At 46.9% G+C, this 15020-nt stretch overlaps 1 protein-coding gene across 3 annotated transcripts in view; it reads right to left on the reverse strand.

The window, feature by feature from the left end:
- Positions 1-1942: 1942 nt before the first annotated feature.
- Positions 1943-15020, reverse strand: part of LOC137320706 (polymeric immunoglobulin receptor-like) — a 788493-nt gene continuing 775415 nt past the window's right edge. For all 3 annotated transcript variants that reach the window (XM_067982404.1, XM_067982403.1, XM_067982405.1), the window contains 4 exons: positions 9273-9326; positions 9123-9164; positions 7576-7625; positions 1943-4572 (listed from right to left, as the gene is read on the reverse strand). In XM_067982404.1, the coding sequence (XP_067838505.1) occupies positions 7591-7625; positions 9123-9164; positions 9273-9326 (131 nt within the window). In that variant the 3' untranslated portion in view covers positions 1943-4572; positions 7576-7590. The remainder of the gene's footprint in view (positions 4573-7575; positions 7626-9122; positions 9165-9272; positions 9327-15020) is intronic.

The following is a 15020-nucleotide window of genomic DNA, read 5'->3' on the forward strand; positions in this document are numbered from 1 at the left end:
CACTTTGTGTCACAGCGAGCTCCAGACTGTGCCAACCTGCTGCTCCGCAGTTCCCACTGAAATCAATGGAGCCCCTCTACATAAGAAATAGGAGCAGGAGTGGGCCATACGGCCCCTCGAGCTTTTGAGCCCTTAAATAAAATCATGGCTGATCTTCGGCCTCAACTCCACTTTCCCGCCCGATCCCCACATCCCTTGATTCCCGTAGAGTCCAAAAATCTATCAATCTCAGCCTTCAATATACTCGATGACTCAGCATCCACAGCCCTCTGGGGTAGAGAATTCCAAAGATTCGCAACCCTCTGAGTGAAGAAATTCCTCCTCATCTCAGTCTTAAATGTCTGACCCCTTATCCTGAGACTATGCCCTCTAGTTCTAGACTCGCCAGCCAGGGGAAACAGCCTCTCAACATCTACCCCATCAAGCCCCCTCAGAATCTTATATATTTCAATGAGATCCCCTCTCATTCTTCCAAACTCCAGAGGGTATAGGCCCATTCTACTCAATCTCACCTCATAGGACTACCCTCTCATCCCAGGAATTAATCCCATGGTAGTCATTAAATAAAATGTGCGCTTTTTTTTTTATTTTGACACCTTTGTTAGTTTAAAAAATATTGGGAGATGTGGGGAAAATAAAAGGCCGTTTGACTGGGTGGTTGCAGGTCATGTGATGAAACCTCCAGGAATATGTCCAACCAGAGTTGGCAACCCTACCGACCCTGTAGCTTACGTCACCAGTGCAACCTGTAAGGGAGGTGGAGTTCGTGGAACGAGGGGGAAGAGTGTGCTTTCGGCGGCAGGAGGATACGGCAGCAGAACGAGGATTAAAGGGAAACAGAGGAATTCCCAAAGCGCCGCATCAGGTCTCTCAGAAACGTCTCTGAGAGCTGCACATACAGTGAAATACTTTTGCAGTGCAGTGACTGTTATGTGGGCAAGCACAAAATATCTCAAAGGACTTGCATTTACAAACTTGCGTTTATATAACGTAGTGAAACGTCCCAAGACGCTTCACACGAGCGGTTATCAAACAAAATTTGATTTTGATATCGAGCACCTTTCATGACCTCAGGACACCCCAAACCGCTTTACAACCAATGAAATACTTTTGAAGCATAGTCACTATCGCAACGTAGGAAACGCAGCAGCCAATTTGCGCAAAGCAAGATCCCACAAACAGCAGAGGTAACGGTCAGATCATGTTTTAGTGATGGTAGTTGAGGATAAATATTGGCCAGGACACTGGGAAGAACTCCCCTGCTCTTCAAATAGTGCCACGGGATCTTTTACATCCATCAGAGGGGGGCAGGCGGAGCCTCAGTTTAACATCCAATCTGAAAGACGGCACCTCCGACAGTGCAGCACTCCCCTCAGTACTGCACTGGGAGTGTCAGCCTGGATTATGTGATTGTCTCTGGAGTGAGACTTGAACCCATGACCCTCTGACTCAGAGGCGAGAGTGCTGCCCACTGAGCCTCGGCCGCCATCACAGAGAGGAGTAATACCGTTTTTGTTGAAGACACAAGTTTGTGGAGAACCGTCTGCAGACACTGCTCCCCCAGGCTTACCGTCTGCTTTAAATACTCCTCTTCTTTATGAAACCACTATTCTGTTGCTGCTGGAAGAGCTCGGTAAGAGGGGCAAGAGAGGACCGTCACTCCCCCCTACAGAGTAGGACATGGGGACCCAGGACAGCAGTTCTCCAGCTAGTAAACACCAGCCCATGAACTAAAAGACAGCTTACACTTTGAAAACAACTGACAGGACAACAGCCCAAAAGCCTCGGTACTGCTGCCCGGCCGTGAGGGCTGGCTTGTCACAAGCGTACGTGAGCTGTGCGCGCGCTCGCACACACCACACACACATGTAAAACCACACGCAGCATGTAGTTTATTCACACACCACACACACACGCAAGTAAAACCACACGCAGCATGTAGTTTATTTAATGATGTTTATTTACAAAGTCTGTTGTGGCCGACAGTTCTTCTCCGAGGGCCCCACAGTTGCCTTGTGTCGCTACCAGTCAATCGAGACGGGCTTGCCCTGGTATCTCTGCCTCCCCCTGCGTTAGTCTGTTCACCATCTCCCGTGTGCCTTCTGTTGTCATTCCCTAGAATTTATCACTCAGACCCGGTAGCATCGCAGGTTCAGCACGGAGCAGAGGCCGCTGCATCGTGTCCCAGGCTTATCTGTGAATCATCCAGGTGCAAAGGGACAGGGGAAGGCCATTCAGCTCATCGAGCCTGCTCCGCCATTCTGTAGAACAGGCAGGTAGCCGAGACTAGGCTGGACAGCATCTCAAATCTATGCAACGCAGACAAACCATCTTTACTCAGTCACACACACACACGCACGCACGCACCCGCACACACATAACCACACACACCCACACACATACGCATCACACAGACGGCTATGGTAGTATGGTGGTTATGTAACTGGACTTGTAATCCAGAGAACAGGAGTTTAAATCCCATCATGGCAGTTTGCAAATTTGAATTCAGTTTAAAATAAAATCTACAAGCGACCATGAAGCTGTTGGATTGTTGTAAAAGCTGGCGGCCGAGCGGCTCGGTTTGGTCGGGCGGCCGAGCGGCTCGGTTTGGTCGGGCGGCCGAGCGGCTCGGTTTGGTCGGGCGGCCGAGCGGCTCGGTTTGGTCGGGCGGCCGAGTGGTTGACGGCACTGAGCGGTTACATTGATTAGATTGTTGATGTTTAGATTGGTTCAATGATGATACCGATTAGTTCAGTGATAGGATAGATTGGTTTGGTGATTTTGACTGGTTGGTTAATGGACTCATTTAAATAGTCTCAGTCAGGGCTCGATTGGCTGGTTGATGGATCCGTGTAGATCACTTCAGTGATGACATCATTGGATGGTGACATCACAAATGGTGACACAGGGTCAGGAGGAGGCCATTCAGCCCCTCGAGCCTGTTCCACCATTCAATCATGGCTGATCTGTACCTCGACTCCATTTACCCGCCTTTGCTCCATATCCCTCGATACCCCTTTACCCAACAAAAACCTACTGATCTCAGTCTTGAAAGCTCCAATTGACCCCCAGCATCCACAGCCTTTTGGGGGAGAGAGTTCCAAATTTCCACTACTCTGTGTGAAAAAGTGCTTCCTGATTTCACCCCTGAATGGCCTAGCTCTAATTTTGAGATTATGTCCCTTGTTTTGAATTCCACCCCCCCCCCCACCAGACAAAATAGTTTCTATCTACCTTATCGAATCCCTTAAATGGGATGGAGAGAAACGGTGAACGAGTAGAGCTGGCTGAAGTCCGGAGGCCAAAGGGTGGATCCTTGGGGGACTCCAGAGGTGAATGTTCGGAGGAGGGGAGCGAAGCCATTGCTGGAGATGTGCTGCCTGTGTGGGGATGGAAAGAAGTGGAACCAAGCAAGGGCAGTCTCACGAAACTGGACAGAGGAGAGGCGGTGATAGGAGACTGCGTGGGGAATGGTGTCAAAGACCACAGAGGGAGGCCGCAGAGGGCGTTATTTGTGACTTTAGAAAACACCTCTTCAGTGCTGCGAGAGGGTCGGAAGCCAGACTAGAGGCATTCCGACAGGGAGTTTCAGGAGAGATGGATACAGAGCTGAGAGATGACAGCACATTCAAAGATCTTACAGACAGGAGGTTAGAGATTGGATCAGTGATGGCACTGATTGGCCTGGACTGGTTCGGATTAGATCAGTGATGGCATAGATTGATATAGTGGTAACACAGATTGGTTTGGATCAGTTTGGATTGGATTCAGTGATGGAACAGGTTGGTTTGGACTGGTGTGGGTTGGTTCCGTGATGGCAGATTACATAGAATGTATGGCACAGAACAGGCCATTCGGCCCAACTGGTCTATGCTGGTGTTCATGCTCCACACGAGCCTCCTCCCTCCCTACTTCATCTCACCCTATCAGCATCTCCTTCTATTCCTTTCTCCCTCATGTGTTTATCCAGCTTCCCCTTAAATGTATCTACACTATTCACCTCAACTATTCCTTGTGGGAGCGAGTTCCACATTCTCACCACTCTCTGGGTAAAGAAGTATCTCCTGAATTCCCGATTGGATTTATTAGTGACTATCTTACATTTAAAAGCCCTTGTTCTGGTCTCCCCCACAAGTGGAAACATCTTCTCTACGTCTACCCTATTAAACCCTTTCATAATCAGGTCACCCCTCAGCCTTCTCTTTTCTAGAGAAAAGAGCACCGGTCTGTTAGATCTTTCCTGATGGTGCAAAAAAGACTAGGGTGATACCAGAACTGCCCTTTCTCCAGTGCCTCTATATCCTTTTCATAACATGGAGACCAGAACCGTTCACAGTGCTCCAAGTGTGGTTTAACCGGGGTTAGATTGGTTTGGATTGGTTCAGTGATGACATGGATTGGTTTGAATTGGTTCAATGATGGCACGGATTGGTTCAGGATGGCCTGGATTGGTTTGGTGACAGTGCTGAAGGATGCAGTGGCACCGCTGGTAATTCTGTTCCTTTCCTACGTTCCTATGTTATGGAACAGATGCGGTCAGTGCCTTGTGAATCCCTCATGCCTCAGGTTGACCTGTAGATACAGTAAATGAAAAGTAACTTAAAACAGGTCAATGTACTAACACAGGAACAGGAGGTGGCCACTCAGCCCATCGAGCCTGCTCCCACATTTAATTAGATCCTGGTGATCTGTACCTTAACCCCATTTAACCACCTTTGCCCCATATCCCTTGATACCCTCACCCAACAAAAACCTATCGATCTCAGTCTTGAAAGCTCCAATTAACCCCCAGCGTCCACAGCCTTTTGTGGGAGTGAGTTCCAGATTTCCACTACCCTTTGTGTAAAAAAGTGCTTCCTGATTTCACTCCGGAACGGCCCTAGCTCTGATTTTAAGATTGCGCCCCCTTGTTCTGGACTCCCTCCACCGGAGGAAATAGTTTCTCTCTATCCACCCGCATTGAATCCTTTAATCATTTCAAACCCCTCGATCAGATCACCTCTCAACCTTCTAACCTCCAGGGAATACAAGCCAAGTCTATGCAACCTGTCCTCATAATTTAACCCTCTGAGCCCCAATATCAGTCTGGTGAATCTGCGCTGTACCCTTCTCAAGGGCAATATACCCTTCCTGAGGTGCGGTGCCCAGAACTGAATGCAGTGTTTTAAATGGAGTCTGACCAAGGCTCTGTACGGCTGAAGCATCACTTCCTCACTTTGTAATCCAGCCTCCTTGAGATAAAGGCCAACATTCCACTGGCCTTTTTGATTATTTTTTGTACTAGCTCTTAGTGATTAGTGTACATGGACACCTAAACCCATTTTCTCATTCACAGCTCCCAGTCTCTTAAGAAAATACTCCAATTTGTCTTTCTCAGATCCAAACTGGATGACCTCACACTTCCCCACACTGAACTCTATTTACCATAGTTTAATCCACTCACTTAGTCTGACTACTTCCCTTTCTAACTTCTTCCTCCCATCTGCACAACTTACTGTTCCTCCTAACTTAGTGCCATCTGCAAACACTGATATACAGCTCTCTATTCCTTCATCCAAGTCATTGATATACACGGTGAAAAACCTGAGGCCCCAGTACAGACCCCTGGGGAACACCAGGTCACATTCCGCCAATTAGAGAACAAACCCTTTGTTCCTGCTTTCTGTCTCCTACCTTCCAACCGATTACCGACCCGTCAAAAGATTACCTCCAATTCTGTCCTCTCTCATTTATGTTGATAATCTCGTAGGAAACCGTATCAAATGCCTTCTGGAACACCATGCAGACAACATCCCTAGACACTCCCTTTTCGACCATGCTAGTGACCTCCTCAAAAAAGTAAACTAGATTACTCAAACATTAACCTACCCGTCACAAATCCTGGCTGGCTCTCTTTGATCAGCTGACACTTGTCCAAGTGTTCAGTCACTGTGTCTCTGGTGACTGATTCCAGAAACTTCCCCGCAATTGATAATAAGCTGACAGGTCTGTATTTACCTGGTTTCTCCCTATCTCCCTTCTTGAATAATGGGGTAACATTTGAAAATTTTCCAATCCAAAAGGCAGAGTTCCTGAATCTAGAGAGCTTGGGAAAATTATGACTAACGTGTGCACAATTTGCTCATCCATTTATTTTAATATCCTGGGGTGGAAACCATTAGGTCCTGGAGATTTGTCCGTCTTAAGTCCCATTATTTTTTTTTTGTTCAACAATAGAAAATCCCTCATACATGTTACAGGTCACCCAGTGGATCAGCATGGTCACTGGCGCTGGGTAAGTCCATTGAGTAACTGAAACCCACAGACTGGGATGGTCCCGTATTCGATCCCTGACCTGTTCTGGGCAAGGGAGTCTAAGCTGGAGTGGCACTCGGGGCAGCTGCAATCCCAACAGCCCCCCGCTCCAGTGCCCCCTGAGCCAGAGAGGATGAAAACTAGCCCGGATTCCCATCGAGAGCACAGGCTAATGAAAGCCGCTGGAAGACTGGCCGTATGAACGTCGGGGAGGAGAAGATTGGGCTAGGCGGCGGTGCGCCTCCCATGGTTAAATATCCTGCCAGCTGCGCGCCGAGGCTCACCTGCGAAGAATGGCCACTTGTTGGGGGGGGCACGGTAGGTCGAGTGGCACCTTCAGGAGAGTGCAGGTTGTGGTCAGTGTTGCGACCAGACCACCAACCTGGGTTGCGGTTGAACTCAATAAAACTGGTGGGCTGGCGCCAGAAAGAAGGAGCATGACGATCTGCCGGATTGTTGTAAGAACCCAATCGGTTCACTGATGACCTTCAGGGAAGGGAACTTGCCGTCCTCACCCGGTCTGGCCCATAGGCGGCTCCAGTCCCCGCACTACATGGTCGACCCTTAATGGTTGCGGTGTCGGCCGTGCCTCAGAGGGCAGCACTCTCGCCCCAGGAGGTCGTGGGTTCACGTCCCCACTCCAGACGCTTGAGCACAAAAATTCTAGGCTGACGCTCCCAGTGCGGTACCGAGGGAGTGCTGCACTGTCGGAAGAGCCGGTAAACTGAGGCCCTGTCTGCCCTCTCAGGTGGGGACGTGGAAGATCCTGTGGCCACTTTTTCGAAGAAGAGCACGGGGAGTTCTCCCCGGTGTCCGGGCCAATATTTATCCTTCAACCACCATCACTAAAAACAGATCATCCCGTCATTACCACATTGCTGTCTGTGGGATCTTGCTGTGCGCAAATTGGCTACATTACAACAGTGACGACACTTCAAAAGTACTCCATTGGCTGTAAAGCACTTTGGGACATCCTGAGGTCATGAAAGGCGCAATAGAAATGCAAGTCTTTCTTTCATTTTCTTACTGCCAACTGAAGTGTCCCTGCAGGTCATTCAGTTGTTAAAATCAATCACTACACAGAAGGCGGCTCACCACCACCTTCTCAGGGCAAGTAGGGATGGGTAATAAATGACGGCCACGCCAGTGTCACCCACATCCTGAAAACAAATCATTTTTTTTTTTGAAAGGGTACGTTAAGCTGGAGAGCTGGCGAGTTCTGTGGTGCTCCCTCGGATTTGATTCGGGGAATGGTGCGGGTCTGGAGGGTTCAGTACTTACTCTCAGTGATCAGTCCTAATGTGTGGTTACAACAGCCGCATAGGTTACATCTGAAACAACAGAAACAAGGGTCAGTACTGATTACAATCACAGTCGGAAATTCAGCGTGGAAGCAAGTACAGGAATGGGGACGGGGGAAAGAGGGCATTTACCCCAAATCAGCCCCTTCAGTGTGGGGGGTAAGTAGAGGAATGGGAGATGGTTTCAGCGTGTGGCACCCACAGCCCTGGTAATACCCTGTGAGGGGGGCGTTGGCACCAGCGGGCAGTGAAGGTTTGATGGACACTCGAATAATGTCCAATTTGCCTTAAGTAGCGGGTGATTTTCAAATAAAACTGTTGGACTATAACCTGGTGTTGTAAGATTGCTTACATTTGTCCACCCCAGTCCATCACCGGCATCTCCACATCTTAAGTAGCGGGGCCTCTCGGTTCACAGTGAACAATTAGAGCGATGGAAGCCTGAATGAAGGCAGGCCCTTCAGCAGTGCGGCCGTTTAACAAGGACTGGGGCCCTCCCCAGGACTGCCGTAGAATTTTGCTTTCCCGATGTTCTAAACTGCATAGCCAGGTGGTGAAGGATAGACTACTACATAGGAACATAGGAACAGGAGTAGGCCATTCAGCCCCTCGTGCCTGCTCCGCCATTTGATAAGATCATGGCTGATCTGTGATCTAACTCCATATACCTGCCTTTGGCCCGTATCCCTTAATATCTTTGGTTGCCAAAAAGCGATCCATCTCACATTTAAATTTAGCAATTGAGCTCGTATCAATTGCCGTTTGTGGAAGAGAGTTCCAAACTTCTACCACCCTTTGTGTGTAGAAATGTTTTCTAATCTCGCTCCTGGAAGGTCTGGCTCTAATTTTTAGACTGTGCCCCCTACTCCTAAAATCCCCAACCAGCGGAAATAGTTTCTCTCTATCCACCCTATCCGTTCCCCTTAATATCTTATAAACTTCGATCAGATCACCCCTTAACCTTCTAAACTCTAGAGAATACAACCCCAATTTGTGTATTCTCTCCTCGTAACTTAACCCTTGAAGCCTGGTCTTCAGTTGCTTCCAAGCCTTTATTCACAGAGATCCACATTACCCACTCCACACCCTCGCTAAGCTCTCAAATAAATGGATACAAGAGAGTCCCCAATTGATACACACCACCTGAATCCAATTAACACTAACTGATATAAAATCACACGGATACAATTAATACCCGATTGGTGAGGGGGAAAGGGGAGGGCCATGAGGATGGAGGTGTTGGGCGACCAATGACGGGATCGTTGGGGGGTGCGATTGGAGGCTGGGAGGTCAAGTGACGAAACCTCCAGTTAAGGTCCAACCAGAGCTGGCGACCCTAACAACAGGGAGATGAACGACCAAGTGTCCTTGGCTCGCACATGGAAGAATGGCCCTGGGGCTCAGGTACTGCGGTGAGGGAGGGGCAACTGGTGCCTGTGGGTCAACCCCTTTGGGATAGGAGAGGGGGGGGGGGGGGGGGGAAAGAGAAAATTAGGAACAGTATTTTGAAAGGAAAAATTGACTCACTCTCTTCTGAAGCAGCGACCGTGAGTCCCTTGCCACCTTGAACTGAAGAAAAATGTACGGTTGGTTGGGAGGCCGAATTTTTAAACATTTCCGGAAAAAAATACAAAAAAAGCATTTAAAATATCTTGACCCTCAGTTGTGGCTGCTTACCTTTCCTGTTGTTGTCGATCACTAAGTTGGCATAGGTACAGAAATCGGGCTGATCTGTAACACAAACAATATCCAGTCTGAAACTGCGCTAAACTTGCATTACTTTTTTACCCTTCTTTACAGCACAACAACAACCTGCATTTATATAGCGCCTTTAACGTATTAATACGTCCCAAGGCGCTGTAATCAGTCTAAAATTTGACACCAAGTCACAGGAGATATTAGGACTGGTGACCAAAAGCTTGGTCAAAGAGGCCGGTTTTAAGGAGCGTCTTAAAGGAGGAGAGAGAGAGGTAAAGAGACGGAGAGGTTTAGGGAGGGAATTCCAGAGATTAGGGCCGAGGCAGCTGAAGGCACGGCTGCCAATGGTGGAGCGATTAAAATCGGGGATGCACAAGAGGCCAGAATTGGAGGAGTGCAGGAATCTCGGAGGGTTCTAGGGCTGGAGGAGATTACAGAGATGGGGGGGGATTTGAAAACAAGGATGAGAATTTTAAATTCGAGGCATTGCTTCCAAAGGTGAGCCCCAACTCCCTGTGCCCTGGAGAGTATCCTCACTAGCCCGGACATCTAGGTCAGCTCTCAGTAACGTACCCCCCCATGGAAAACAAACAGAACAACTTGCTACTAATCATTTTTACCAACTGGAATTTATTCTATGCCTCAGTAGGACCTCCCTCCCGTCTTCAATAAGTCAGCATGTGGAACTCGCTCCCACAAGGAGTAGTTGAGGCGAATAGCATAGATATATTTAAGGGGAAGCTGGATAAACACATGAGGGAGGAAGGAATAGAACGATATGCTGATAGGGTGAGATGAAGTAGGTTGGGAGGAGGCTCGTGTGGAGCATGAACACCGGTATAGACCTGTTGGGCTGAATGGCCTGTTTCTGTGCTGTAAATTCTATGTAATTCTACGCAATAGAGCATCGCAACTCCAGATTTTGTTTTAAGTTCAAATTACTAAACAAATTTACTTTAATAAAGCTGAACAGCGAATAGTTAACAGTGCCGAGATATATTTACAGTATAAATGTAACTTCTCGAAAGGAAAATAATAGAAGATCCCAATTGAATGAGTTATCCTTTTGCAGAAAACGTTTATATACACACTGTGTTTCATTTCTTCTTAACACTGAGAGCTAATGCTGGCTTCAACTTGAGAATTTCAAAAGATGCAAACAGCTGCAGCTCTTTAAATCATAGAATCGTACAGCACAGAAGGAGGCCATTTGGCCCATCGTGCCTGTGCCGGCTCATTGAAAGAGCGATCCAATTAATCCCATTTCCCTGCTCTTTCTCCATAGCCCTGTAAATCTTCCCCTTTCAAGTATTTATCCAATTCCCTTTTGAAAGTTGTAAACAATTTTACAACACCAAGTTATAGTCCAACAATTTTATTTGAAAGTTATTCTTGAATCTGCTTCCACCGCCCTTTCAGGCAGCGCATTCCAGATCAGAACAACTCGCTGCGGAAAAAAAAAATTTCTCCTCATCTCCCCCCACTGGTTCTTTTGCCAAATATCCCTCGAAAAATCACCAGGATTTCCTGGATTTGAATAACTGTCAAACAACCCTTGAAAATAATGCAAATCGGAACCCCTCTCTGTCTGCCGTTGTTCTGGAGTAGCCTGACTCCTCTCCCTCGAGCTTTGCACACAATCCAACCAAACCTACAACATTTGCACCGAGTTAAGCTTGGTACAAAGATTCTGCCCGCAGCTGGCTTTTAAACTCCTCGGGGCCAAATAAAAACAAAGTCTGGGACACCCCCCCCCCACCCCTCCTTCGCTCCGTTACCGTAATGACACGGGAGAGGGGTGCTCCTTCTATGTGCTGCATAGTTACCATGCACCACCCCATTAGAACTCCCAGGGTCAGGCGATTTAAATAAAGTGGGGGGAGAGGGTGCTAGGTGAGGAAGTGGGGAGGGAAACAAACGGGTGAAATGAAAAACTGGCATTGGCCAGTTGTTGGGGTGCAGTGCCGGCAGAAGAAATTACATAGAATTTACTGCACAGAAACAGGCCATTCGGCCCAACAGTTCTGGCCAGTGTTTATGATCCCCACGAGCCTCCTCCCTCCCTCCCTACCTCATCTCACCCTATCAGGATATCCTTCTATTCCTTTCTCCCTCATGTGTTTATCTGGCTTCCCCTTAAATGTATCTATTCTATTCACCTCAACTACTCCTTGTGGGAGCGAGTTCCACATTCTCACCACTCTCTGGGTAAAGAAGTTTCTCCTGAGTTCCCCATTGAACTTATTAGTGACTATCTTATATTTATGACTTGCACTTGTGGTCTCCCCACAAGTGCAAACATCTTCTCTACGTCTATCCTATCAAACCCTTTCGTAATTCTAAAGACCTCTTTTAGGTCACCCTCAGCAATTCCCTTTTCTAAGGAAAAGAGCCCCAGCCTATTCAATCTTTCCTAATAGTTACAACCTCTCAGTTCTGGTGTCATCTTTGTAAATCTTTTTTGCACTTCCCCTTAACCTTCTCTGCTCTAAGGCAAACAACCCCAGTTTCTCTATTCTCTCCACACACATACATATAAAAAAAACCTTAGAGAGAGAACCTTGGTTAGACCACATTAAGGGTACTGTGCACAGTTCTGGTCTCTATATTACAAAAAGGATATAAAGTGTTCATTTACTGCCTTACCTGCCAATCTTTGATTCCAATCCACCTGGGCCAGATCCCCTTTCAACTCACTGAAATTAGCCCTCCTCCAGTTGGGTATTTTCACATTTGATTGTTCCTTGACCTTTTCCATAACTACACGAAACCCAATGATATTGTGATCATTGTTTCCCAAATGCTCCCCCACTGAAACATGCTCCACTTGCCCCAGAACTAGATCCAGCACTGCTCCCTTCCTCGTTGGGCTGGAAACATCCTGATCAAGAAAGTTCTTTGCACACATTTCAGGACGTCCTCCCCCTCTTTGCCCTTTTCACTGTTACTATCCCAGTCTATATTGGGATAATCGAAGTCCCCCATTATCACTACTCTATAGTTCTTGCATCTTTATGAAACTTGCCTGAAAAATTGCTGCTCTATCTCCTTCCCACTATTTGGTGGCCTACAGTACACACCCAGTGGTGTAATCGCTCCTCGATTGTTCCTTAATTCTAACCAAATAGATTCTGTCTTTGACCCCTCAACTACACCATCCCTTTCCAGTGCTATAATAGTTTCTTTGATCAATACTGCCAACACCCTCCTTTTTCTCCTTCCCTATATTTCTAGAAAAACTTGTAGCCAGGAATATTAAGTTCCCAATCCCCCTTTTCTTCAAGCCAGGTCTCCGTTATTACCATTATATCATCATCCCATGTGACGACTTGTGCCTGCATCTCACCAACCTTATTTACCACACTCTATGCATTTACGCACATGCACTCCAAACTCATCCTAATCTGCCTTGCATTTCCCCCCTATTTCTGAACTACTCTTTATTCTAATGTGGTTTGTCTCTCTCAGTCCTCTGTGCATCTTGCATCTGCTCTCTGATGCTTCATCCTGGTGCTCCTCTCCCTGCCAGATTAGTTTAAACCCTCCCTCACAGCAGTAGTTAACCTGCCTGGAAGGACATTGGTCCCAGCCTGATGAGGTGCAACCCGTCCATCTTGAACAGATCCCTCCTGCCCCAGAATTGGTCCCAATGCCCCAGGAATCTGAAGCCCTCCCTCCTGCACCATTTCTCCAGCCTCACATTAACCTGTCTTATTCTACTATTCCTATACTTACTAGTGCATGGCACTGGGAGAAATCCAGAGGTTATCACCTTCGAGATCCTGCTCTTTAACTTCCTCCCTAGCTCCTGAAACTCTGACTGGAGGACCTCGACCCTTTTCCTCCCTATGTCGTTGGTTCCAACATCGATCAGGACTTAAGAACATAAGAAATAGGAGCAGGAGTAGGCCATACGGCCCCTCGAGCCTGCTCCGCCATTCAATAAGATCATGGCTGATCTTCGACCTCAACTCCACTTTCCCGCCCGATCCCCATATCCCTTGATTCCCCTAAAGTCCAAAAATCTATCCATCTCAGCCTTCAATATATTCAATGACTCAGCATCCACATCCCTCTGTGGTAGAGAATTCCGAAGATTCACAACCCTCTGCGTGAAGAAATTCCTCCTCTTCTTGGTCTTAAATGGCCGTCCCCTTATCCTGCGACTATGCCCCCTAGTTCTAGACTCTCCAGCCAGGGGGAAACAACCTCTCAGCATCCACCCTGTCAAGCCCCCTCAGAATCTTGTATGTTTCAATGAGATCCCCTCATTCTTCTAAACTCTAGAGAATATACTACTCAATCTGTCCTCATAGGACAACCCTCTCATCCCAGGAATTAATCTAGTGAACCTTCATTGCACCACCTCTAAGGCAAGTATATCCTTCCTTAGATAAGGAGACCAAAACTGTATGTAGTACTCCAGGTGAGGTCTCTCCAAAGCCCTGTACAATTGTAGTAAGATTTCCTTACTCTTGTACTCCAACCCCCTTGCAATAAAGGCCAACATGCCATTTGCTTTCCTAATTGCCTGCTGTACCTGCATGCTAACTTTTTGTGTTTCTTGTATGAGGACACCCAAATCTCTGAACACCAACATTTAATAGTTTCTCACCATTTAAACAATATTCTGTTTTTCTATTCTTCCTACCAAAGTGAATAACCTCACATTTCCCCACATTATACTCCATCTGCCACCTTCTTGCCCACTCACTTAACCTGTCTATATCCCTTTGCAGACTCTGTCCTCCTCACAGCTTACTTTCCCACCTAGCTTTGTATCGTCAGCAAACTTGGATACATTACACTCGGTCCCATCATCTAAGTTATTAATATAGATTGTAAATAGCTGAGGCCCGAGCACTGAACCTTGCAGCACCCCACTAGTTACAGCCTGCCAACCTGAGAATAACCCGTTTATTTCTACTCTCTGTTTTCTGTCTGTTAACCAATCCTCTACCCATGCTAATGTATTATCCCCAACCCCATGAGCCCTTATCTTGCGTAACAACGTTTTATGTGGCACCTTATTGAATGCCTTTTGAAAATCCAAATATACTACATCCACTGGTTCCCCTTTATCTATCCTGCTAGTTACATTCTCAAAAAATTCTAATAGATTTGTCAAACACCATTTCCCTTTCATAAAACCATGTTGACTCTGTCTAATCATATTATGATTTTCTAAGTGCTCTGTTACCACTTCCTTAATAATGGATTCCAGCATTTCCCGACGATGTCAGGCTAACTGGTCTGTAGTTCCCTGTTTTCTCTCACCCTGCTAAACAAGGAAGGAGGGAAACATTTGCTACCTTCCAATCCACTGGGACCGTTCCAGAATCTAGAGAATTTTGGAAGATCATAACCAATGCATCCACTATCTCTGCAGCCACCTCTTTTAGAACCCTAGGATGTAGGCCATCAGGTCCAGGGGATTTGTCGGCTTTTAGCCCCATTAGTTTGTCCAGTACTTTTTCCTCTAGTGATATTAATTGTTTTAAGTTCCTCACTCTCATTAGCCCTTTGGTTCCCCACTATTTCTGGTATGCTTTTTGTGTCTTCTACTGTGAAGACAGATACAAAATATTTGTTTAACACATCTTCCATTTCCTGATTTCCCCATTATCATTTCTCCTGTCTCAGCCTCTAAGGGGCCAACGTTTACTTTTGCTACTCTTCCTTTTCACAATCTTATAGAAGCTCTTACAATCTGTTTTTATATTTCTT

The sequence above is a fragment of the Heptranchias perlo genome, chromosome 4 (genome assembly GCF_035084215.1).
Source record: "Heptranchias perlo isolate sHepPer1 chromosome 4, sHepPer1.hap1, whole genome shotgun sequence".
Taxonomy (NCBI): Eukaryota; Metazoa; Chordata; class Chondrichthyes; order Hexanchiformes; family Hexanchidae; genus Heptranchias; species Heptranchias perlo.